General features: G+C 38.7%; 1 protein-coding gene across 1 annotated transcript; it reads left to right on the plus strand.

The window, feature by feature from the left end:
• Positions 1-3698: 3698 nt before the first annotated feature.
• MOV10L1 (Mov10 like RNA helicase 1) lies at positions 3699-25135 on the plus strand (the record flags this gene model as incomplete). The annotated part of the gene is made up of 13 exons (XM_082076041.1): positions 3699-3785; positions 4817-4913; positions 6012-6190; positions 6687-6833; positions 7485-7606; positions 8404-8503; positions 8944-9108; positions 10556-10729; positions 11500-11649; positions 13189-13296; positions 15791-15925; positions 16700-16791; positions 25037-25135. 12 exons carry the CDS (start codon positions 3699-3701, stop codon positions 16787-16789), a joined length of 1554 nt encoding a protein of 517 aa, XP_081932167.1. The 3' UTR covers positions 16790-16791; positions 25037-25135.
• Positions 25136-25651: the final 516 nt, after the last annotated feature.

A 25651-nucleotide genomic window follows, 5' to 3' on the forward strand; every position in this document is an offset into this window, starting at 1 on the left:
CTTTTAGATTTTTGAAAAATTATATTGCCTGCTTTCTAAACAACTCACACAAAGCCTGAGGTCACAGCATTAAGAGACAGCAGGTTAGTGATCCTCTCTCAAAAAGAAAACAAAACTCTGTAGTACTTGAAATACTTCTGTATGGAAACTCTGCCATTAATGGTAACCCTTTTTAACCACACCTTAAGTTCTGTCTTATATTGGTGGCTGTTTTAAGTCTGCTCCAGAAAGCAATTCTCACTTGCCTTGTATTTTAGTAAGAAGATATGAATTGAAAACATTCTGTGCTATCACTTGTTTAGATAGAGCTTTGTACTGTTGGAGAATACCTCTTCAGTGGGATGCACTAAGCTCTGAGGGAGAAAGTTCAGCTTGCTTCAGCTTGCTGTAAATTGTGTAATCACCAGCCAGGGCCAAGACTGACATGACTCTTTCTGCTCACCCATCTCTGCCCAGTGTACTTAGATTTTATGCTCTCTGGAGTTGCTGAGCATAGCATTCAGTTTGTAGACTGCCCTGGAATTCACATGTTGAAACTGCCAATGTAGTAGGGAAAGACTTGGTTAACCTTTCAGCTTACTGGCTCTTGAATCTGAGCTCCAAGGACTGTGCTAATTCTTCTTTGACTACTGGGGGAGTTTAAAATATTAGCTAATGTATAGACATGTATATTTAGGTGCCTTAATTGGCAATCCAGTTGTTGTTCAGTCTGTCTTGAGATGTTTTGTATAATGTTAAGAAGAGTGGGTTCCATATCTTAATGTAGAAGTTACAATAATAGCGTATACTATTTTGTTTTTCAGCAACTTAATCTAGATAATTATAAAGCCAACTTTTCTACTCTCTTGTGGCTTGAGGACATCTATGCAGAAATGGAAATAAAAGACTTCAGTATGAGTGGAGTTATTTTGAAAAGGAATGGGAACTTGTTAGTGTTGGAAGTGCCAGGAGTGGAAGAGGGCAGACCTCACCTGGTTACAGGTAGTGATTAATGTGAGATAAAGCCAAATAACATGTTGATCAATATTTTCAGTGCAATACAAACTCTAGCACTTATTCATTTGTTTAAAGAAGTCTGTCATATATTTGAACACAATGTTATTAGTTTGGGCTACTAGACAGGTGAGTTGCACTGTTAGTCTGTCAGTGTCTTACAGTGGCTGCTGTCTGCAGCAGCGTTGTATGTGTCCTTATGCATGTTCCAATACATCAGGATTTTTCATGTACGAAAAATGGTGAGGATTTCAGTAGAAATAAACTGTGCAATGTAGTAATACCTTCAAAGACAGCAGGTGTATAGAAAGCTGGGAAAGTAGTTAAAATTTAATTCAGAAATTCAAATATAATGCATGTTTTCAGGAGCTATTGTCTGATGGCATCAATATTTGGTACCTTTGCAATATGTAACTGCTTGTGGCATTTCAAAACAGGTACTCATGAATACAGCAACTTTGAATCATAGAATAGTTTTGATTGGAAGGGCCCTTTCAAGGTCATCTAGTCCAACTCCCCTGCAATGAGTAGGAACATCTTCTGAAGTTCATTAACATCTAGCATCCTGCAAATTCTTAGTTTAACCATACAAAAGAGGAAGAAATTAATTGCTGTGGGGAGAATTTTACTATTCCTTGTAACACTGTTGCCTTTTAACTTTGTTTACAATTAGGTGGTAAGGTGATACTGAAAAGTCAGGTCTACTCTGATCATATAATAGAGTATGTTGCCTATATTACTGAGGTAAGTAAGGTGTATATTCTGTTGAAAATATGGGGTTCACAGGTTTCAAAGGGGAAACTGGCAATTTGTGGAGTTAAAGGCCGATTTACCCTGACTTTTGGGAAGCTAAATTTGTTTTATCTACATGCTGAGTGATTATTTTATTTTTATTCTGTTTTTTAAGACACTGCCTTCCCTGTTCTTTCTAGATTATAATCTTTATCTGCTCTGAAAGCATTTCAATCTAGATATGCAATATGTTGACAGTGGGTAAACCTAAATGTTCTATTTGGAGTTGATGGGGTGTTCAGTGCTTTCACAGATGCTTCTTTGTGTTTAAATTACTAAACTTCCATCAGTAAACTGACTTTTATCTTTGCAACAGATATGTAATGAAGATGTTACTCTTAAACTTAATGCAGACTTTGAACAGGCTTACAATTTGGAACCCATGGATGTGGAATTTGTTCACTGCAGGTATTTAAGTTTCCAAAAGGCTGCATTTAAGGATTCCTCTAAAAGTGACTTTTAAAATATACATGATTGTCAGCTGTTTGTTTTGGTGGATACAGATAGGAGAAAGACATAATTAAGATTTTGCCAATTCTTTCACCTGTTTCCCTCAACACACCTTTGCCACTATACTCATTGGTAAAAGACTGCTATTGTAATCACTGTGTACAAAGAATTCTTATCTTAAGACTCTATAATTAATTACACCAATGCCAGACAATGAAATGGCAGGGGGTGAGGTGGGGTGTTTGTTTGGGGGTTGTTGTTTTGTTTTTTCTTTAGGAAAAAAATACCAATATGGCTGCAAGACTATGTAAAAAAAAAAAAAAAAAAAAAATTGTTAACCACCCATCCTTTTTTACTTTTCTTCATGGGATGTTATTATCTGTATATAGTTGCTTAATCTCTGTAAAATCAGCTTTGCAGGGAACTTCCCTGAAGGACTATTTAAGTCTGGAACACAGGGCCATCTTTATCTCACTGAAGAGATAGCAAAGCTGTTGATGGGCACTTCTGAAGCATAATTCTCAATAGATGCTTCTTGAAAACAAAATGTGGTTTTATATAAAAACTCCTAATTTTATGTGCCTTGGTGCATAATAAATACTGACTACCTTGCAGGTGTATGCTGTTGCAGCTTAAGGATATGTAAGCTTTAATCTACAAATTTGTATTCTGGTAACAGGATTACTAGCAGGCGATGCCACTTGGCAATTGAGCAAGCTGTCTACCTGGGTGAAAAAGGTACACTTCCGTTGACTGAAACTATCTAGAGGAGTTTGTTTGTGGGCAGTCTTGTGTTTTATGTTTCTTTCACATCAGGGCATACTGAGAGGAGCATGCATTGTAGTTTGTTCTTGGAGTTTTCTGTATTAAAAAAAACTACTCTGAATCTAGTGTAGGTATCATTAGAATCATTTCATCTGTTGGTGATCATAGGGGAGAGGAGTGTAAACAAACTTCTGTGAACTGTTTGAGCCAATAAAAACTGTAGAAATCATACTGTTAAAATAATAGCAACTGAAATGGCAATGTTTTCTTACCTCAGCATTTAGTAAGATGTACTGGGTTTTTTTTAATGGTTTAGTAGAATGATCCATATGAACTTCATACAGATCTTGACCACTCTTACATTAGTTCTAATAAACCAGTTTAGGCAACTGAGAGAAAACTGATGTATCAGCAGTAATGTAGTCACTGAAACATGCAAAGTGTTTGTGTAGCTTTCAAATTTCTCTTTCTTTCTCCTCTAAATTTGAAGTGTTATTTCCAGAAAGACTTGTCTTAAAATCACCACAAGCTATCAAGACCCAAAATACTACTGGGTATTGTGTTGTTGATGATGGCCTTGAACAATGTTCCCAGCAGGAAAGCAAGGTATTTCTGTCTATGTTCCTTAAAATGCTGGATGCCATTCAGATTGGTAACAGATACCTACGCTGCAGCTATTGATAGAAAGGATTCGCATAATGGAGTATCAAAGAATCCAAGTTGTATTGTGCTGCTTTCTGATGACAGAAGCTTTTGTTTATTGCCTGGATACAGGGCATTTTATGGTAACAGATATTATTAAGCTAACATTATCATCTGAAATTGAAAGTGCTTATAAAAAAACTGTATGATTATAACTGGAATTGTCAGATTTGCCTTAGACTAGTTTTTGTAGCTACTGTTGAGTAAATACTTAAGTCCCATTACTGTGGCAGGGAATAATCATCCTGTTCTGAGTAGATTTTACCCAAGTTTCTTAACTGCTAGTTAAATTATATATAGAAAATGTAGGTATCTGTCTTAGAAAGGAGTTCAGAAGGTTACCTCCTGCCCGTAGACCCAGAGCCATGCTGAGGAGAGCAGCTGCACAGCTAGTTACTGTTCTGCAAGGTGCCTACTTCTACTTGGGCCTTTCCTGTTTTAACTAAAAGGATGGTGGAGATCATGGCCTGGACCCCTCATGCTTACTGCATAGATGTATGATCCCACTCTGATTTGTTCAAGGTGTCAGTAGAGCCCACTTGGGTGGGCAGCAAAGGGGAGTATTCAGAAGGACTAGATGAGCCTTGCAGTCTTACCATGACATCATGGCATTGGGGAAGCCGCAGACATCTCTGGATGATACCTCTGTCCTGTACATGCTCATCACTAATGCTCATCACTTTGCTCGGTTAGGATCAGAACTGTTAAGGTGACCAAGGAATCTGGTCCAGAACCTTGCAAGCACCGCATTCCCTATGAGCAGTTTTCTCTCATGCTGCAATCTGAAAAATATCTTGTCTTGCTTACTAGTATGGAACATGAACATCAGCTTTTGTGGAAGGAAGCAAGTTACTCAGCTATGGCTTCAAAATCGTCATCTAAACCTGCAAAGCATTTGTGAAATAGATGTTTAATGTTAAGCCAAACTTGTAGAAATCTTAAACTTAAGGTGGAAATTCCTAGCACCTTCTACTACTCTTTGTCTTCACAGTAGATATTAAATGGGATAATGCTATTTAATAGGAAAATTAAAGCCTAGCAGCTTCAAAAGTGTTAGTGAAGGTAGCTATCTGTCATATTAAGGTTATAAATGCATTTATCTTGCTGTTTTCAGGTAAAAAAAATGCAGAACAAACAGGCAAAATGTGTGGCATCAAGGGAAATGAATAAAACCAATGCGATGACAGTACCTGCGCAAACAAGCCAACTTGGTATACTTTAGTACTTTACATTTGAGACAGTTCAGCATTGCGATCCCTTCAGTACACCAGGGCTAAGGTACCTTTTAGGTGTCCTCATGCTCTGTCTTTTAAAGACAAATCGTAGAACAGTACTAGCAGGAAGTTTCTTTGGAGTCTTTCTGTGGATTACTTAAACATCTCTCATTCATATTATGGAATCATAGAATGGTTTGTGTTGGAAGGGACCTTAGAGATCATCTAGTTCCAACCCGCTTGCCTTGGGCAAGGACACCTTCCACTAGATCAGGTTGCCCAAAGCCCCATCCAACCTTGTCTTGAGCACTTCCAGGGAGGGGACAGCAAACAATTAGTGTTATATTTTGTGATCACTATATTGTCATTTCCCAGTTGTTTACTGGAAAATTTTTGCTTATGTTCAAAGTTTGACTTGTTACTGGGATGCTATGTCTCATCCTTGGGATAGGTACTTTGCCAAAGATGCTAAAACTTTAGAAAAGTTTTCAGAAAGCCCAGATCATTCCTATACTGTTCTAGAAAGTGCAGCTTTAAATATGTGTCCTTAATTGCCAAAGAGGCTGATTTTATCACTTTGTAGCGATAGGATGCCTAAAGAAATATAGAATGGAATACCTAGAATGCACTTCTGTCTAAGGGTTGATAAGATTCTGCTGTGGAAAGCTAAAGCTACAGTAGTTCAGACAGGACTAAGAGAAAAAATGTCAGTAATCGTGATTTACTACTATTCATGTAGTACTGGTATTATCCCTGAAGTACCATTTACTGAAAGTTACTAACATTTTGCTATTCTAGGACAAAAGTTAACTTGATGCTAAAATCACTGAACAAGAGGTTTTAAAAATTGTTGGGTTATGTAATCATAGTCCTTTTCTGGCCTTCAATTTGATTGAAGATCTGATACGCTTCTGAAATATGGCTTATTTTCTACATGCTATTCTGTGAAATCAGAATTTTTGAGAAATTCATTAGTTGTTACCACATAAGAAAAATGAAAACTTTTTGAAGCATATTGTGAATTGAAATTGCTTTAATCTACATATGTTAAAAATATTTATATGGAGTTTTAATACATGCTTATCTTTGTTATAGTTGGTAAATCTGTGACACTTAAACAGAATGCTGGTGAATTTTTCAATCCTATGCTGAATGAGCAGCAGAAGCTGGCAGTGAGGAGGATACTGAGTGGTGAATGTCGTCCAACACCTTATGTTCTCTTTGGACCACCAGGAACTGGAAAGACAGTAACAGTAATTGAAGCTATTTTACAGGTAATGGTGGATGACAAATCAGTCATCTCTAATCTTTTCACTGTTGGAACACTTACAGTAATTCTGCAAGTACCATTTTTTTTCACAAGGAGATCTCAAAACAGTCTTTTTAACATCATTTTCTGTAGCTTCGTGAAAGAGGAAAAATCTTGATATGAATTTAAGAGAACTCTTGAATGGCTTATTTTCAAGTCTCCTTGTCTTTGTCTTTAAAGCTTTAGTGAACAATATCTAACTTCTGATTCCAGTAGTGCATAATACATTCACAAAGCCCAGGTATACATTAATATGGTAACCATTAATTAGTTCTGCTGTTTGGGAACACTTAGTCATGACTGTCAAGACTTGATGTTCTTGAACTGCAAAAGGGTGGATGAATATAATGTATGCAAAACTCCCTTGGATTCTGTATTTAGTGAAATAAAATGGGCCCATTTGTGCTATTGCTTCTTCTCTAAATAACCTTTTTTTTTAATGTCCATCTTCTTTAATGTAGATACATTATACTCTACCAGATAGTCGAATTTTAGTTTGTGCGCCATCAAATGCTGCAACAGATCTGATTTGCCTGCGACTGCATCAAAGCAATCTGTTAAAACCGGGAGCTATGGTCAGAGTTAATGCTAGCTGCAGGTCAGAAGAGGTAAATATTATAGACATCTGTCAGTTAATATGTCCACTTTAATACTTAGATATTAAAATACTGATTTAATGTAACTGTTAGTGGTGGTTAGGCTTGTTTAAGATCCAAAGTACAAACACATTAGCTTTTCCAGAAAATGAACTGGAAAATGTTGGTCATGGTCCTTAGTTGAATTGTATGGCTGTAGAATCTTAACCTTCTTCCTGCAGTGCTTAACTCCACAAGCAGCCTGTACCTATCAGTGGGGTTTTTAATGTGGTAAGATGTTTTGGATTACAAAGCAATCCTAAAATCTGTTACTGAAGTCAAGCCTTTGTCTCCAAATAAAGACTACTTACGCAGAAAAGTAAGCAAGTAGGTGTGTCGTCTTTATACAGTACACACACGTATATTTTTATACTTACATATGCATGTACATGAAATATCCATATGTTCAGTTTTGATACTTATAATAAGAAAGCACAGATGTCTTGCATATGTACTGCTTTGTTTGGGAAAATTAATGATGAATTCATTTTGGTGTGTGAATGGGTCTAAATAAGTGTTTTGCTCAGCTTCTAAAATAGTTTTCAGTAGGCTTTTTTCTTCAAATTAAAACCTTTAGTTCTAAAGGAGCATTTTGTTTGACGAAATACCTTTTTGTTCCTGCAGCAAATTGATGACATGGTGAAACCTTACTGCAAAGATGGTGAAGATATTTCGAAAGCATTGTGGTTCAGGATAATAATTACCACATGCAGCAGTGCAGGAATGTTTTATCAAGCAGAAATACGGTAAAGTACTATAGAGAGGAATATCACTGAGCTGGATGCTACAAAATCCAGAGCTTTTAGATACCCTCTGTACTATAACTTGGGCTGTTTTAATACAGTCCATTGCATGTGCCTCTATTTTGAAGTTGTCTTCCTAGCAAACTACTTGGTTTTAGTAATCTTTCAGCAGAGACTTTCTCCATAGTAAATTTCAGAGTTATCTTGAGTAAAGTTAAACTTTGGACATAACTTCTCCTCCACTATTAGCAGGAGCCTTGGAAGTTATGTCACTGTTGACAATCATTTTGGCTCAAAATGACAGTCAAACTAAAAACTATATTGTATTTGTTTTTTATCAAGTCACCTTTACTCACTGTAAGCAACCACCATGTCAAGTGCCGTTAAAGATTCATCTGATTTTGATTTTAACTTTGTAAAAAGACATTGAGTTGTTTGGTAGAAACAAGTCCTGGGGATTTTCTTTGCTATACCAAGTGTGTTGTTCTAATTAAGTACCTGAAGAAAATTAAGAACAGGGAAAGCTTTTCAAAGTGTCTTAACCTTGGTATAAACAATGCTTTCATTAAGATAACCAGTGGCTGTGTATATTGGAGTATATAAGCAAAATCTAACATGACAAAGTTACTGGATTGTTTTGTCTATATTCTGTGTTGGAAATAGCTATCTTGGCTCTGTGTGTGGAGTTGCTTGGCACACTTGACAAGGAAATTAATGGAACTGCTGAGGTCAACCACAGGGTGGCAGAATGAACTAATCTGACAATAGCCCTGTTTTGGGTTCATGTCATTTAATTCAAGGCTTGGACACTTCACTCATGTGATTCTGGATGAGGCAGGACAAGCAAGTGAACCAGAGAGCCTGATTCCTATTGGGTTGATTTCAGAAGCTAATGGACAGGTAATTCTCTTAGCATCATTTACTGAAAGGAGAAAAGTTTTTACTGTTCTTACTTTTATGAATGATGTAGAATGCAAGCAGCCATTTCCTGGTAACAAGTATGGAATTCTGAGTACTTGTAGTAAACCTTACTCATGCACAATATCCATTTCCCACACTTAAACACTGGTTTTACATCTAAATCAAGTTTATGTTGGTAGGACAGGATCCAGTATGTGGAAGATGTTAAAATAAAAATATGCTTTCTTAGTTTAAGACAACAAATATACTCTGTCCTGGGCTTAACCCTTCTTTACAAACAGAATAGATGTTTGGAGAAAATGGGAATATTTGATATAAACTGACCTTTGAATTCTGAGGTGTGTGTATGACATTACTGAAACGACATTTTTTTAATATCTGTTTTAATACAATATGGATTTTTTTAATTGTGTATACAGATAGTTCTTGTCGGAGATCCAAAGCAGTTAGGGCCAGTAATAAAATCTAAAATTGCGCAGAGTTTTGGATTAAATATCTCCTTGCTGGAAAGACTGACATCAAGAGAGTTATATCTGAGAGATGAGGATGCTTTTAGTGCCTGTGGAGCATATAATCCTTTATTGGTGAGTAAAACTAAAATTGCAACTATTTTTTCATCTAAATCCAAAAAAGGAGAAACTCTGGTTCCTGCTGTTTCCTTAGCACCATTTTGCTCCCTGATGCTTAGTGATAAGTCCAGTTTGAGCATTAGTTCTTTAGGAAAGCTTGATTATTCTGAGTATATACTCCAAATAGCAAGGATGCTGAGCCCTCCAACATTTTTTAAAACACTTCTTTGAAGAGGTTCTCTGTTCTTAAGAATAAGTTAAATATGTTAAGCATAAGTTAAATATGGTGCACAAAGCAGCCTTCTAAATAATGGCTTTAAATTACCTTACTTCTCCTTTGTCCATGTTTGCTTCGTAACTTCATAACTCAATTTTCCACAAATTAACAAGTACAACTTCTACTTTTAACATTAAAAACCAGCTTTCTCTTTAAACATAAAGATCAAATTTGCAAACTTCATGTTTCAGGAATGGAAAATAACTTTATCACCCCTTCTGCCGAAGGACAGCTTCCCAGAGTTCCTGTATGGTGAAACACCTAAAATCTGTGTTTGGTGGCAGATGTTTCAGCTGCTTTAAATTAATGGCTGAATCTGAAATACAGGGCTAAAGTTAAACTTCAGATGCCTTCCCATTCTCATAGTAATATATTTTGAAGAATTAAACCGGGAGCAAAAGATAACTAGTTGACCCATGTATGCAGAGGAGAGGGGAATATGGTAGTGGACTGAAGGGGGAGAGCAGGGATGTTTGGCCCTAGGCTTTAGGCTGGGTTCAGCCTACTGAAAAAGCCATCATGCTTCCTTGTAAAATCTGTTGTGGCAAACTTACATTGTTGTGTTCCTTATGCAATGCTTAAAGAGAATTGGCATAATGAGAGAATGCTTAAAGAGAATTGGCATAATGAGAGAATGGGACATGTGAGGGCTTTAAGGGCACCATTGGGCTTGAATAACTTGTTAGTTTTTTTACAGGACATATAGGGTTTTTTTGACCTGTGTATTACTGACTGGAATGCTTCCTTAAGGCCATTCTTTCATTTGAAGACATGCATTTCTTGTTTGTAAGGCCAGTTTCTATCACCTGTTCTCATGTTCCCTTTCTGCCTGTCAAGACTTCCTCAGAAAAACAGATTACATCCATAGAAACATCATTAAAAGAGTCTGACTCTCAAAAACAATGAATGTGCCTGGAAAATGACCAATTAATCTCTCATGTACATTCAGTTCATCTTTTTTCACCTTTGGAGGGAAGAGAGATGTTCTTTAAACTGCTTTTATTTAGTATTTTCTTATAGAAGATCACACGTGCAGTTTTTTGCCTTGAATACAGCTTTTTGGCAGCTATATCAAAGCTAAATGCTAGAGAATGGTGAAGTAGTAGTATTTGCTTGGGAGTTGTGTACTGTGAAGTCTACATAATTGTCTGTTTCAGTTGTGGATTTTGGTTTTTGTCTTTGCAGATCACAAAACTTGTAAAGAACTACAGGTCCCATTCGGCATTGCTTGCCTTGCCATCTAAATTGTTTTATCATAAGGAGCTAGAAGTTTGTGCGGACACTTCAGTCGTAACTTCTTTGTTGCATTGGGGGAAATTGCCCAGGAAGGGTTTTCCATTAATTTTTCATGGAATAAGGGTAGGTAAAATGTTCATGTAGTGAAAGTATGAATAAGGAGGCCTAATAGATGTTTGATGTTGTAGATGGGTTTTCTTTAGACTGAAATCTAGAAAGGATATGAAAAAGAATAAACTTTCTTTTGCAAGTAATGTGAGTGCCTGACTATCTGGTTTTAGCAACAACTACTGAAGTGAAATGTTTGCTAAGAACTTGAGCAGCTGCCTGTTGAGTGTGTTGTGGAGACTTCTTGATACAAATGTAAATTTGTAACAGATTGACCAAGGTGAAGCTACACCCAGCTGCCTTTTGATTGCTATTGATGAGAGTTTGCTACATTAGAATGAATACAAGCTTCTAAAACTAGAGAATTTTTAAGGCTTAGGTAGGCAGGGGAAAAAAACAGTACTTTGGAAAATTTTTCTTTATTCTTCCAGTAAGTTAATAAAATGTGATAATATACACTGCTTGGAGATGCTTGAACTCTACCTTGCAAAAAAGCAAGATACTAGCTCGCTAACACATGTTATTGTGAGTTGAAGTTTAACTTCTTTGTACACTAGAAGTACTGTTGCTGTGTAAATTCTTCAGCTTAAAAAAGTAATTACATATACAAAATGTTATTTGTTGAATATTTGTTCGCTGGGAAATGGTATATAGTAAAGAAAATAAATCGTACATAGCATTACATCACTCTTTTTTTGCATTTAGGATGTATAAGAAAAATCTGTTAATAAATATAGTCACTTCTACACCTGCTCTTCATTCTCTTTTCCTTTCCCCTAATACAGGGCAATGAAACACGTGAAGGTCACAGTCCTTCATGGTTTAATCCAACTGAAGCAGTTCAAGTAATGCAGTACTGTTGCCACCTTGCTAAAAATGAAAACACTGCAGTGTCAGTGACTGATATTGGAGTGATTACACCATATCGTAAACAGGTATAACTAATGTCCAAGAACTTCAAAGTTACTATATTTCATCTTGTGATTTTTACACTGTGGCTGTGGTTTGTTAAGACAGAGAGGCATATCTCGAAACTTCACTGTGGTATTTTACGCAGTGTATTATCAATCATTAATGATGTTTCCATTGATACCTAAACCTAGAGAAAGACAAAAGTAATGACACTCTAATTTTTTTAGTTTTAAAAATTAAGGCATTATTAAGGAGAGATCTGCTTGCAGATTTGAAGGCAGAAGCAGATTTTTCAGTAGTTGGGAGTGAAGAGTGCAAGTCAAGAGTTTATCCAAGAGCTGGAACAGCAATCTGATTCTGTCATTTTTAATTTGCGCCGAGGAGTGGAACAAAAGGGAAATGTGAAGTAGGTTGTGTGTCACCTTGTTAAGGCTTTGAGGATACTAGAGGAATTGGGACTTCCTGCCTGTCCTGTAGTCAGACTTGAAGCTTGTGCTGGTATTTAAACCTGTAGAGAATGTCGAATGTCAACTTCAAATGCTCTGGTTTATTTTTAAAGCTATTTATATTTAAGCCTGTTAAGTCTGCTTTCATTTTAAAAAGACTAAATCTCCTTTCACTTCCAGAGGATGCTCTGGACAGTGTGTATATTGTTCTTCTGCATGTTTCCGTTGCTGTATTCGTGGCCTTGTATGCCTGGGTTGGGGGAAACACTGTGAGGTGTGTGGAAAAGACCGACCCCTTTTGAAGAAATCTGACTTGCAAATTTGAGTTCTGCCTTTAGAGATCCTACTGCTCAGGTGCATGCACCTGCCTGTGCTTACAGTTACTATTTGTTTCAGATATTTACATATAGTATGGATGTGAATGAACCTCTTATACTCCCTAAAACACTTCACATCATTTAATAGTAATCCCTGCTTCAAGAAAGTCACCTTGCATTGCAGGAAGGCTGATTAAAAAGTAGTCATTGTAATCATCAGCTTCAGCAGGAATGATTTCTTGGTAAACTTCTTGGAGCACTGCCGGTGCAGTCTCCAGGCAGCTCTTGGCAGATGATAATGTACTGGTCCCAAACGTACCATCATTCCAGTGTGCAAGACTCCTTGTTCTTTCCCTTTCAGGGAGGGTAATTTAGGTCACATCTCACCTTTTGTCTTTTGCTCTGCATGATGCAGCTGGCAGGCAAAGGTGGAGTCTCTGCACAGTCTTCTTGAGGGGCTGGGGGAGCTGGTTGCCCAGCCACATCTGTGGTAAGCGTGGGGCTGGAGATGATGCACTTTTGGAGGAGAGGGTTTATGGATCTAAGTTGTTTTTCTCATTAAAATCTTGATTATTAAAAATCTGATGATTTCTGTTTAAAGGATGGGAGTGAGTACTTCACCTTCTCAGTTATATAATAAATATGATACTTCTCAGGATAAACTGCTGTTTTATTTTAAAGCCTTAGTTGTAGATGATGGCCAAGCTTGGTGTAGGCATTTGGTGTGATATGTCTGAAGTAATTTGTTCTCAAATGTAAAAATGAATTCCTTCAAAAACCTTTTTTTTTTTTTTGGTAGGTGGAAAAAATTAGATTTCTTCTGAGAAGCATTGATTTGGCAGACATTAAAGTTGGCACAGTAGAAGAGTTTCAAGGGCAGGAGTACCTGGTTATCATCTTATCAACAGTATGTATATTTGTTTTGGTCCTGTGGAGAGATTTTGGTATGTGTCTATTTCTGTTTCCTTTTTGATATAGGGCTTTTAAAAATAAGAAACAACAATTTAGAAGCTATATTTTTTGTCAGTTTGTCAGAGAATTTGAAAGCAGAGGTTATTTTTAAATGTGTGGAAACAGTACGGGATCTGATTTTTGAGGTAAACCTCAAACCTTTGTAGATCCTAGTGCTAAATTTGTTTTAGTTTCATACAGATAATGTACCTTTCACTTGACCGTGCATAGAGAGGATGGAAACTGGATGCATTATAAATGAGAGACAACTGTGTAAATCACAGTATTAAAAAGTAATTCCTATTTGACTTATAAAAGCTGATGTAGATTTTCATATGCTTTTTCACCTTCAGTTTGAGAATTGTCACTTAATGATATACAGCTGACAGCTTTCCAGACATCAGTGGTGATGTGCCTAGAAGCTGAATACCTTTTATTACAATTTATTTTGCATTGGTAGGAGAGCATTAGACAGTCTTTCCTGATCATCTTGATGGTGCACTTCAAGTGTTGTGCTGGTTGTATCATAGGGATGTTGGGGAAGCTCTTCTCTAGGTGCTAGATTTTTGAACCTGAGGCTTGTGTGGATTTGTGTTGAGCTCTTCTCTTGAGGAAGGGGGAAAGAGAGGATGGTGTCATGGAGTACTGGGAGGAAGTTGCTGTTATTTGACAGCTGGCTGCCCTTGTATCTTACCTGCTTTTGTAAACTTGATGACCAATATGCTTCAGCAGATGTCTGTTTTTCTGAAAGATCTTAGTCTGATCCATAGCAGTTGAGACATCAAGCTTCACAAGTCTCTGAGGCTGAACTGAAGTTCTGTGCAAGTATATACCAGTTCCCACTCTCTAAATGCTAGATCTTACTCTAGTGTATGCACATATCCCTGATACTTCAATTCACATGAAGGCACCATAAAGGGAAAAACTACAGCAGATTCTTTGTTCTACTTTTCTGTCCTTTTGTGTTCTCAGGTGTGTAAGGTTGTTGGCTGGGGCTCTTGACAGGAGACTTTGTGCTTTTTAAGGAGAAATCAATATGGAGTTGAGAAGTGTAAGCAGCAGCTGAGAAGTCAGCTGATGGCTACTGAGGCTTTTCACAGACGGCTTCTTGCTACCAGAATGTGATACCAATCCTGAGATAATGTCTGCCACATATGCAGTGTTGTAGGCACACTGAACTCCTGGTTGGGGTAAAAATCTGCTGGATCAGTGGAAGAGACAGTTGGGAAAACTCTAGGGAAAGGCTAACTTAATACTTTGAATATCAGCAAGTGATGCCAGCTAAGTGTACATGACTAATTGAGGTTTTAGACTTTCTTTTGGTGAGCACTACGGGCCCTATATAGCTCTATTTCTACAGTGTGGAATTCGGTTCAGAATACAGAAGAAAGTCTGCATGTGCTTGCTCTTTGTCCAAATGGTAATGCAGTTTTGGTGTGATAAGTGTCTAAGTAAAAGATTTAAGTGTTTGGAACATGATGTTCCTGAGGTTTTTGTGACCTGAGATCTCTCAGGGCTGTTCAGGAACATACAGTATATATAGAGCCTGTGTAAGTCTGAGTAATGGTTTATAAGGAAAACTGATCAAAGGAGGAAGTATAGACCAGGAATGTGTAGCTGATGATATGACCAGTACTGAACTACTTTTAGCCAGAGTACATAGGATTTCCAGGAGAGAGGAGTATAAAACAGCTTTGCAAACAACCAAAGCAATGGAAATCAGGGTGAATGTAGGGGTAGAGGAACAGCTGATTTTTGGGGCATTCTTTTGTGGCTTGGGAGAAGAGTTTGTAGGATTTTTCTTGCGTGTTTTTTTCCTGAGGGCAGTGGTACTATGCTTACTTTCTTTGTTCTCCATCTTACCATAGTTTTTAGAGCCAGCATTGTTATCACTCTTAAAGTAGTTCTAGGTATGTACTATGTTCCTATTTATTTTATCAAAGATAGGTTCAAATATAGATGAAATGGAGATAAAATTTAATGATCATCAGTTACAGCACACTAGTTGCTCTGTTTTTCTAAGCCAAGTCAAAGCACACTGAGACTACTGAAGAAGGCTTGCAGAAAGACACTCTGCATTATCATTCAGCTGTAGGGGTTAGAATAACACCAGCTCTGGCATTTTTTCTACTGAAAAGATAAAATCACTGGGGTTTAGGTAGCAGTTTTGGTGTCTTGTGTTTCAAATCACAGTGGATAGTCCTGATGCTAAAACAGAACTAGTACACCATTCTCTTGATGTTGAAGTTGCATTGGCAGCCTCTTGAAGAACAGACCTTCTATGGGAAAGCCAATAACGGGAAATAGCTAGCTGGCTGAAATTTGGGTTATGAAGCCAATTTGTGCATTGCTGACACTGAGCTGTGGATGGCTGCAATTAGCAAGTGTTATAAGTTGCTAAGTTGCTTTCTCATTATTCTGTTTCTAAAACTATCCAAAATTAATTTTAGGTGCGATCTCATGGAAGCTTCTTTGATGACAAATATTGCTTGGGCTTTCTCTGTAACCCCAAGAGATTTAATGTAGCAATTACTAGAGCAAAGGCTTTGCTGATTGTTGTGGGAAATCCTCACGTCCTTGTGAAAGTAAGTTTTGATTTTATGTCTTTGAATTGCATGTGGTATTTGCCACAGTAAATGAATTATTTGGGGGGTTAATCTGATGTGAGAGAACATCAGATTATGTTAAGAATTGATATGCTGTCCACAGTCTGCATTTGGGAATATCTCAACTCCATAGGTTCCTATAAGTATGGACATTTCAGGCACCTACACTGTAGATTTCCAAGCACAATGGAAATTGTAAAACTGTTCTGTGTGTATGGGATCCTACCTCCTTTTTCTGTCTAGAAGTGGTCAGGATCTCAATGCTGAAGTTCTCCAGCAGCCTGCAAGTCCATAAAGCATGTTCTGAATAACCTTGTGCAATCAGATTATTCACAAAATGTAGTTGCTTCACTTCTTAAATGGAGGGTGGTAAAGTGATTGTTTCAATTAATCTAACAGCCTACCAGGGAGTCTGTCTCCTTTTGAACCCATGCATGGTCCTTCCATAGAAGAAAGGTGAGCTTTGCTTAATATCTAAGATGTGATATCTGGCTCCAGATAAGAAAGCAAGCGGTATTCCAGAAACTGTCTGAATATAGAGTTTAGTCTCTTGACACATCCGTGCAACAAATTAACTTAGAGCAGCTATAGGTATCTCCCTCCCATGTTACACCATGCTTGTATCATTTGCAGAGTCCTCTTTCTGGAAAAGGTCCTGTTAAATCTCCTGTATCCATGTGCCATGTTAATTTGTTTGAAAACTCACTTCACAGAGCAGCATGATTTACATTTAACATTGATCTTCTGTTGTAGGATCCCTGCTTTTGTGCACTGTTAGAATACAGTTTAACAAATGGAGTTTATGTAGGTTGTGACCTGCCTTTGGAGCTGGAACACCTGTAGGAGTGAGTGTCTGGTCTTTAACCTTGCTAGATACAGATCAGTTTACAATATTTTAAAGCTAGTATCACTTGAAGGATGGATAAATACAACATGTGCTCTGATATTAGGATGTGATTTTTGCATTCTTAAGTACTGTAAACATAACAACATGTAATGTAACTGTATTTTCTCCAAACCCCATAAGAAGAGTCTGAACATTAAATATTGAATAAGAGCTGTTGTTGACTTGGGTATTTTTTGTATCCCCAAATGATGCATTATGTATTTGATGACCACAATGATTTGGGGGTGAAGGGTGGGGGGAGCACAGAGGAAATGTTTAAGGCGACTTCACTGTAGTTAAAGAAATTTGCTTGATTGATTTAAACATCTCTTCTAGTAACATGTAATATATTGTTAAATGGGTATTATCTACTAGATAAAATGTTTAATCAAAGTTGTTGTTCATGGAAAGGTAAGCAAACTTTTTATCTTGTTTCCTTTAATTGACAGGTGTGACTAGTTTTCCAGTGTTCAAGATGCATTCAGTCCTCATCTGTTTTGAAACTTAAGAATACTTAACCGAAATTCAGCCCTGAGCAAACCAGCACCTTTTGTCCTTAGGGAAAGGCACATGTTCTGCAGTGGCTGGATGTTTCTCCAAATAAGATTTTTAATACTTCCTTTTTTTAAGAAGTTAAAGTTGAAATTTAGCTCTCTAAAATAGAAGTGGCAACTTCTCTGTTTAAAATGTATGTGACTTTATGCCTTTGCATCGAACAGTATGCCTGAGTCTGTAACAGTGTGCCTGAATCCTCCAAGCCTCAGAGGAAGAATATTGATAAACTCTTATGTTAGCTTTCCTTTATTCTGTAATTTTTTTCAGCTGCTCAGTTTTCTCAGACTTTTGTAGGACAAAAGGCCTCTTAAAACTGGACCATCCCAAGAACACTTGTCTTGTAATCTTGTTATGGGAGTGTTACAATAATATATCCATTATGTGAACTGGAATGACACACAAATATCTGCACTTCACTGATGCTGGGTATCTTAAGCCAAGCATGTTTAAAAACCCTACTTCCAGTTTTTAAGGCCTTTGTATATACAGCTGAGATCACACAGGATTTTAGTTGTTTTTCCACTGCAGTCTGGCTGTTGGCTGTGGTGTATGTCAGACCTGTGCCTCAAATGGTGGGTTAAAAGGAAAGAGAATTAAACCCATGTTTTGTGTTTCTACAAATACACTGTAGAATAAAGTATCGTGTTTTATTTGACAAAATAAAAAATAACTGATGGGTTAGCAGTATTTCTGCTGTTGGCTTCATTGGGCACTGTTCTGTCCTTTTAATCAGAATTTTTCTTTCTCTTGTTGTCTTCTTCTTGGTGATAGTCTTGCCATGTAATACTTTAGGAATAATTGGACTAATAGCCACTGTGCTTAGGCATGGCCAGTACAATAAGATGGCTTTCTGTAACAGAAGTATTGTGGATAGGACTATAATCTACAGAGAAACAAATGGAGGGGAAAAAGAGACCAAGCTTTTGTTTGCTTGTTCACAGGCCACACATATTGCTTCCACTCCTGCTATGCACTCTACTTCCTACCTCTGCAAGGCACAATATGTAGATGCTGCAACTTATAAGACAGCAAATATGGTAAAACACCAAAAGCAGACACTCTGTAAGGGTGCACTGTGCTGTGATCCCTGTTGTGAAGATCCCAGACTGCATGGTGTGTTTCCAGTCTGACCTGTGGCTGAACTTGAGCAGTGCTCAGGGCAGCTCAGCCCAGCCCCTTGGCCTGGTGTTATACTGCTGAAGTTGCTTTCACTCACACCAGGCCAGAACAGATGACTTGTGTTGTGGCAGTAAGATGCTGAATCTGCCAGCATTGGTGGTGCTGTGCCAATATTCTATATTGACCTTGGGAAGGTCTTTAACTAAGAATCTGTCCTAGTTGTTGCCTATTGAAAGACCTGTTGCTTCAGGATTGTATCAAGACCTACTGCATCTCACAAACCATTGCTCTGACCTGCCCACCTTCCTCAGTGCCAATGTGCTTGTGCCCTCTTCAGAAAACAGGGAAGAGATGGTAATGGAGAGGGATGGTGCTCACTTTACTGCAAGGTATAATCCAGAACTACTGAGGAGTATTTCCATGACCCCTGCATAGCAAAGTAGCAGAGGATTGGCCATATTGTGATTCCTAACAGTTACAAGTTAATAATACTTTACTGGTAATAGTTTGCATGTTGACATCAGTTTCTACAAAGATAAAAAAAACTATTTGATTTATTTTTGAACATTGTGCTTTTATTACTCATCAGAAGTCAAATGATAAATGCCTATTATCATATGTGGTATTTATTTTTCTGAAAGAGTTCTTAGTTTAAATGGCAAGTACACATTTTTTGGGGGGAAAAAGAAGCCTTTCATCCAACAATTACCTTTTTCCAGTGGAGAAACCCTTGTAGTCTTTTCACTAATACCTATTCTTACTGTAATTCATGTCGTCTATGACTAAAATTTGAAAACCTATTCCATGAGTTACCAAGAATAGCCTCCCACACTCTTATAAAGTGCTTTCAGAGAAGTGCTTATGCCTCACTGGCATGGTTGCACTCTTGGGGAGAAGGGGGATTTCTGTTCCTGTGACTAGTTATGCATTTAAAACCATGTCTGGGGATTTTTCCTAATGCTTTCACCTCCTCTTGTGTGCTGCTGCTTATCAGTGGCTGAGAAGCCGTATTGTGTGATATGAAACAACTTTGTCTTCCTCTTCCTCTTGCAATGTTTTTCATCTCTTTCTACCCACTCAGCTGCTACTGAAAACCTTGTTTAAAGAGAGACCTACCCCTTGGAATTGTACTGGTTTAAGCAGGGTTTGCAGCTTCTGAAGAGATTTCTCTGGCAGCTTGATGAGGCAGAGCTGGCTGTGGTGTGTGAAAAAGGAGGATCAGCCAGTGCATGCAGAAGTAGCAATGACAGTTTGGAGTCAATCTCTTTCTTTTAGAGACAGTCAAACTAAGTCATACTTTGCATGCAAACCATTCTAGTTATTCACTTCTGTTTACAGAAACCACCTTTTCCCAAAGAAGTGGGGAAGAAATAAACCACACCTGTTTGACAATGATTCCTTGCCTATTCCTTACAGATTCCTTGCCTTACTAAGAAATTACAAAAGCCGTACAGCGTCCTTCCATGTCTTGAGGAGCGCTTCCGAGGTACATCAAGTTAGAGAACACAAGACCATTGTTACAAGTTTCTCTCCCTGCTCCCCTCCAAATATTGTCTTAGACATTGTGGGCTTTAGAAAAGCAAGAGATGGAGAAAGAGTTAATCTGTAAAGCAATTCCTGAGTCATTTAACATAAGGTGTTAAGAGCTGACATTTTTAAAATGCTATCGAAACACCAGATAAGACATTGGAAAAGCCCAGAGGTTTCCATGCCAGAATCAGCGCCTGTAGTACTCAACAGGTTCTGGTTGTGTTCTCAGTGCATTTCCAACAGCAGTGAAGGCCTGAGACCCATGTTCTGCCCTGTAGTGATCCTGACCTTGCAGCATCCCAGCAGCTGGAGCCTGGGCTGTGGCAGCAGGAGTTCCCTCAAGGCTGGTCTTTGCTTTTTGAAAGAATCACCATAACTTGTAGGTGGCTGCATTTAGATCATAAGTATGCACTTCTAATAGTCTTTTAGAATATGAGGGCTTTATTAGTGTGGCTGTCCCTCATGTTGCTTATTATAACCTTCCACTATTTTTTGTGGGTTTGGATTCCCATGAAATTTCTGCTGTTCTTCTGTCCATGCTGGCACAGCCTAGGTCAGATGCTAAATCACTGATGGATGCAGGAGCTGCTGGGCAAGTATTTTTAGATATTTCATGTGTTATTTCTGCTAGTTCATATTTTCTTTCTAACAGCTGTTTAACTGAGCTTTATCTACGAAAAGTTCCATCCTTACCAATGACATAACAACATTTTGAAGGTCAAACTGTGGATCTCTGACATGAGCCTCTCTGTGCATGCCAGCTCAGACACATGGCTGGATGCTGCCCAGGAAAAAAAAAAGGCTGCAGTTACAACCTGTGTTTAACATCGTCTGTGATAGTGGTTTGGGTTTTGTTTTCCATGGGGCCCATTATCCCATTAAGGGATCAATAGGACAAGAAGTAGAATTTGGAGTGTGCAGACAACTGCACATGCTATTTGCTGTCTTCTGCAACCTTGATTTGACAATGTTATAAAAGTTGAAATAAAATAGCTTAAATAAGTAGCTTCAAGGTGTAAAGGAGTATTGTGCTGCACAATTTGGAACTCAGTTACCAGAATAATGAGTATTCTAAATATTAATAAGAAACAAATGCTTTAAAAAAAAAATAATATTGAGGGGTTTTTGCAACTGACAGAAGAGGACATCACTATTCATTCACAAATTCAGAAACAATTCATTTGTCTCAGTTTTACCAGGCTCATTAAAATGTATATACTCTGATTATTTAAACAATTGCCTTTTTTTTTTTTTTTTTTTAATAGTAATGGTAAGGAAAATGCAATATGCCTCTAAGCTATGAGGGTGTTCTTCTAGTACACGGTGAAGAATGAGAGTGTAAAATAATCCTTTTAAACTGCTCAATTGCCTTAGAGCTCTTAAGTGTTATTATATCTCAGTATATAATTAAAGATATTTCATTACTGGCTTCTTGAGAATTGCTCTACCAGAGCAAAAGGAATCGCTTCCACTGCAGTGTCTCACTGAAGTACAGGAAAGGAGGTGATGGGCTGTAGAAGGACCAATGTCAGACTGCAGACCTGAAATGGAGAACTGGATGTAAACAGAGGACAAAGTACTGTGGAAATGTTAAATTTGGAAAGGGTCCAGAAGGCACAAATGAGTAGTTCTAGTCTAGAACTAATTGTTCTTTTAAGGAATACTAATGTCAAGGAAGAAAAAATTGGGAGCCAGGAGGAGACGGGAGAGGGGTCCTGGGAACGGAGCCAAGCCGAGCTGTGAGTGATGGAAGGCGGGCGAGGGAGCGCCGGCCCCGGCTGCGTGTGTCGGCTTTTCACAGGAGCGCAGGGAGCAGCTCTGTTCCTGTAAGTTAAGGAAAAGCGGTGTAGCTGAGAGGGGATGTGACAGTGTTTGGGAAAACAGCACAACTGGAATTTTAATTTTTCTTCTGCTGAGGAAGTCGAGGTTGCTGATGGAGAGGTGACTGGTTTACATCTGTGGAATACAGTAGTGCAAAATGAAATCCTTCAGTGACTGCCAACTGCTGAAGAGCTGCTTTAGAAGAAAAATTCTGAGTCATGATGTCAAAGCTCAGAGCATCTTGACATGAGGAAGTGTGTGAAAATGAGGTGTTACGTGCAATTGACACCAGACTAGTCTCAATAACAACAGTGATCTCATGGTGAATATAATAAGGCTATTTGAGTACAGTCTTACTAAGTTCACGTCTAAACTTAAATTTACAAAAACCTGGTGCCAAAGACCTTGGTTTATTGATAAATGCAGAGGTATTTGTTATGACAGCGCTTGTCAAATAAAAACACCCACACAGCAAGTCCAAGAGACTTGCATGAATTATCTTGGATCACTTCAAAATGAACTGTTTGTTACAAAATAAACGTCGGAGTTCAGCAGTTGTTCAAATACATACCCTTCCTAATGGGAAATAACATTTTCCTGTAGACGAGTCCTGGGCAGAACTTGAGTAATCTTTTTGCTTTCAGTACACTTCAATATGATAGAATTCAGTTATCATCTTCAAGGAAAATACTTCTGCTTTTCTTTTTACACCTCGGGATATGCACAATGAAAATGAGAAAAGCATGTAAAGACTCTGGTTCATGTTTCACTCTTTGTAGTTCTTTCAACTGGGAAAAAGTGCATCCAAATGGCATCAAAATGAAGGAAGAGCAAGATAGAAATCAGAGATGGCAGAGATTAATAATTCAGAGTAATAATAGAAAAATCTTTTATGCGCACTGTCCTTAAAGAGAGGAAGAAAAGCGGGTGCGGTGGGTACCCGGCAGTAGCACTGACTCTGCAAAGGGGGCTCTGCAGGTGCTGTTCTTGCAGCAGATGCTCTTTCAGCTGGTGGCAGAGCTGGGCACCTGCTGCTTCACGGCTTCTCGTTTTTTTCAGAAAACCACATGGGTGATAATGCAGGGTTTGACACTCTTGCACACATCCTTCATGGCATACAGTAAAGCTGGGGTCCCAAAAAACTTGGCTTTGATAAAAGCTGGGGTATTTGACTGCTTTTTTTGTGAAGGGAAAGCTCTCTCAATGCACTTTTTAGTACAATGATGCTTAGCAGAAGTGTGTGTTTTCATCAGATTTGTGTATCCCTAATATGTCTGAAAAGCAACGAACTGTATGTATGGCTGTGTGAATACCAGGAAGATGATCTCAGTCGCTGTGAGCCTGGCTGGTGATGGCTGTCACTATTAGAGCGTGTCTGGAGGGGTCACAGCAGCTAGAAGAGCAGTCCTGCTCACATAAGGGTCAAACAGGCTGATCCCTAACAGTGAGACTTTTTAAGCAGCCACATGTACCATGTTGACCAAAAGACAAAAACGTGCTCCAAACAAAAAGCTGCACCCCATGTTATTCCAGTTGCTCCTGTTTGGCTGGCTGTCCCCGGGGCAAGGGAGGGTGGTGGGGTGCCCACCCAGTGCAGCTCTGCAGCCCCATGGAGCAGCTGATGAGGGAGCAGGTGCTGCCCTCAGCACAGGGCGAGTGCACCGGGCAGAGCAGAACAGCACCCCTACACACCCCTACAAATACGCTGTAGTGGGGGTGGGTGTGTGAAGGGAGGGAGCACAAAAATATGCATATTGTCAGCTCTTGCCAATTTGCTGAAATATTTCTGGGGAAGACGAGGGCCTTGTAGTGGTTTCCATTCTGTTGCCAACACCATGTCCTGGGGCAATGGAGAGCCCAGGATAGCAAGGGCAGAAGGTACTGAAAATTATGCTTCTGGCTTCCCTTAAATTAATGAGCAAACAGCACAGATGGGATAAGTGAAGCAGAAGTAGAAATCCAGCATAAATATTCCCTGTAGAGCACCTAAAATGAAGACATCCTTTGTGTGGAACAGGACAGCGACTAAAAGGCATTTTTATCTCTACGATCTCTGTTTAGGGGAGAGCTCTCTGAAGACTGCTCAGGCCTTGCCGTAGGAAAGGGTAGTGACAGTAATTATCAGCCCTGTGACCTCCGGATGTGCATTTCCACCCTTGAAGCAGGCCGCTGGTTTCCGTGGGTGCCGCCAGCCCACAGCCCCTGCTGGAAGGGGCAGGTGCTGGCGTGGGCAGGGCCGGGCAAGGTTGGCACAGGCTGGGCTGCTGCCACACCAGCGAGTGATGCAGCTCGCTACTGGTGTCACACCGGCAGGTGATGCAGCTCGTTACTGATGTCACACCAGCGAGTGATGCAGCTCGTCACTGATGTCACACTGATAGGTGATGCAGCTCATTCGAGCTGACCAGATTTCCAGAGTCTCAAGGTTGGATTGGAGTTGCCTGTTCTAAGACTTGGATGTTTGTCAGATGTGGTTTTTTAACTTTAAATTTGGCCATTAATTATACTTAAGCCACCACTCATTTTGAAAAACAGCTTGTTTGCCAGAGTTTTCAGTCAGATTTCTTCATCCAGTATAATACTACCAAGTTTTTAAGCACAGTGTAGTAGGTACCGCTAACTAGGTAATAAATAGTACCACAAACATACCAGGTGAATGGTAACTGTAATATTACCCCTTGGTACTACAGAACATCCTGAAAATAAGTCCTAAAAATGACGGTGTGCTATAAGCATATGTGGCTGTTGTGGCAGTGCCCTGTACGTGAACCTCATTTGTTTGTGGAATCATTGCTACCACCACAGAAAAACCTAGCAAGAGAAAATTCAAAGAACAGGTTTTTTAAAAAAATGGCTTGTTGCAGAAGTGCACATGGAAAGAAATAGATTACAGAAAATGATATTTTTTACATAATATATTAATAGTAGAAATAAAAATAAATTAATTACAGACATATTAATGCTGTCATTTGTAAAATACTATGTAATCTTTATCAGATTAAACTACTGGGATTGAAGTCAACAAGACTTGGTCTGGACTCAAAAGCCCATCTTTATTGTCCTGCTGCCTGCTCATAAAGATATCCTGAAATAAAATAAATTAACATTGTTTCCTCATCATGAGAAGTGTTAACAGTTCAAGATGGCCTTCCCTTCTGTTTTTCATTTTTACATCCTAGTGTAAGTGCACACAGGCAAGAGCAAGTGCTGCCTTGAGTGGGAACAACCGGAGGAAGGACTAACATGGCGTGAACAAGAATCAGCCCTGCACACGTCGTACCAGGAGCTGCGGCACTGAACGGGCTGGTGACAGTGGTTTGAACTGCACGTTAACGTGCTCTCAAACACATTCCTTTTATAAATGGTGCTTCAAACATTTTAAGAGTAAATTATTCAAAGAACCAGCTGGGAATCCACTCTTCTCTCACACGGTAGGTACATTTAAAAAAATCTCTTGAAGCAGTGCTTTAAAAGTACATTCTCCTCTCCATCCTGCTCATCATTCTTTCCTACAAAGTAAAATCACGTTTGAAATCCTGGAACAGCTGTGTTCCAAAAATGCCTATTTTAGTAATTCCTTGTGCTCCTACTATAAAAAGAATTTGCCATTCCAGATCTTTATACTGGAATTTTTTGCATTGGACTTGTGGCTGGAAACCCGCACTAAGCCATACCTTGAAATCCACCAGCCTGAGGTAGCAGGTGTCTGTATTCAGACAAAATTCTGGATAAAATTTGCATCAGCAAGCCTTTGGCTGAACGACAGAACAACTCCTCCAGGGACTATCTGGTGT

Source organism: Streptopelia decaocto (genome assembly GCF_964273445.1).
Source record: "Streptopelia decaocto genome assembly, chromosome: 1".
Classification (NCBI taxonomy): Eukaryota; Metazoa; Chordata; class Aves; order Columbiformes; family Columbidae; genus Streptopelia; species Streptopelia decaocto.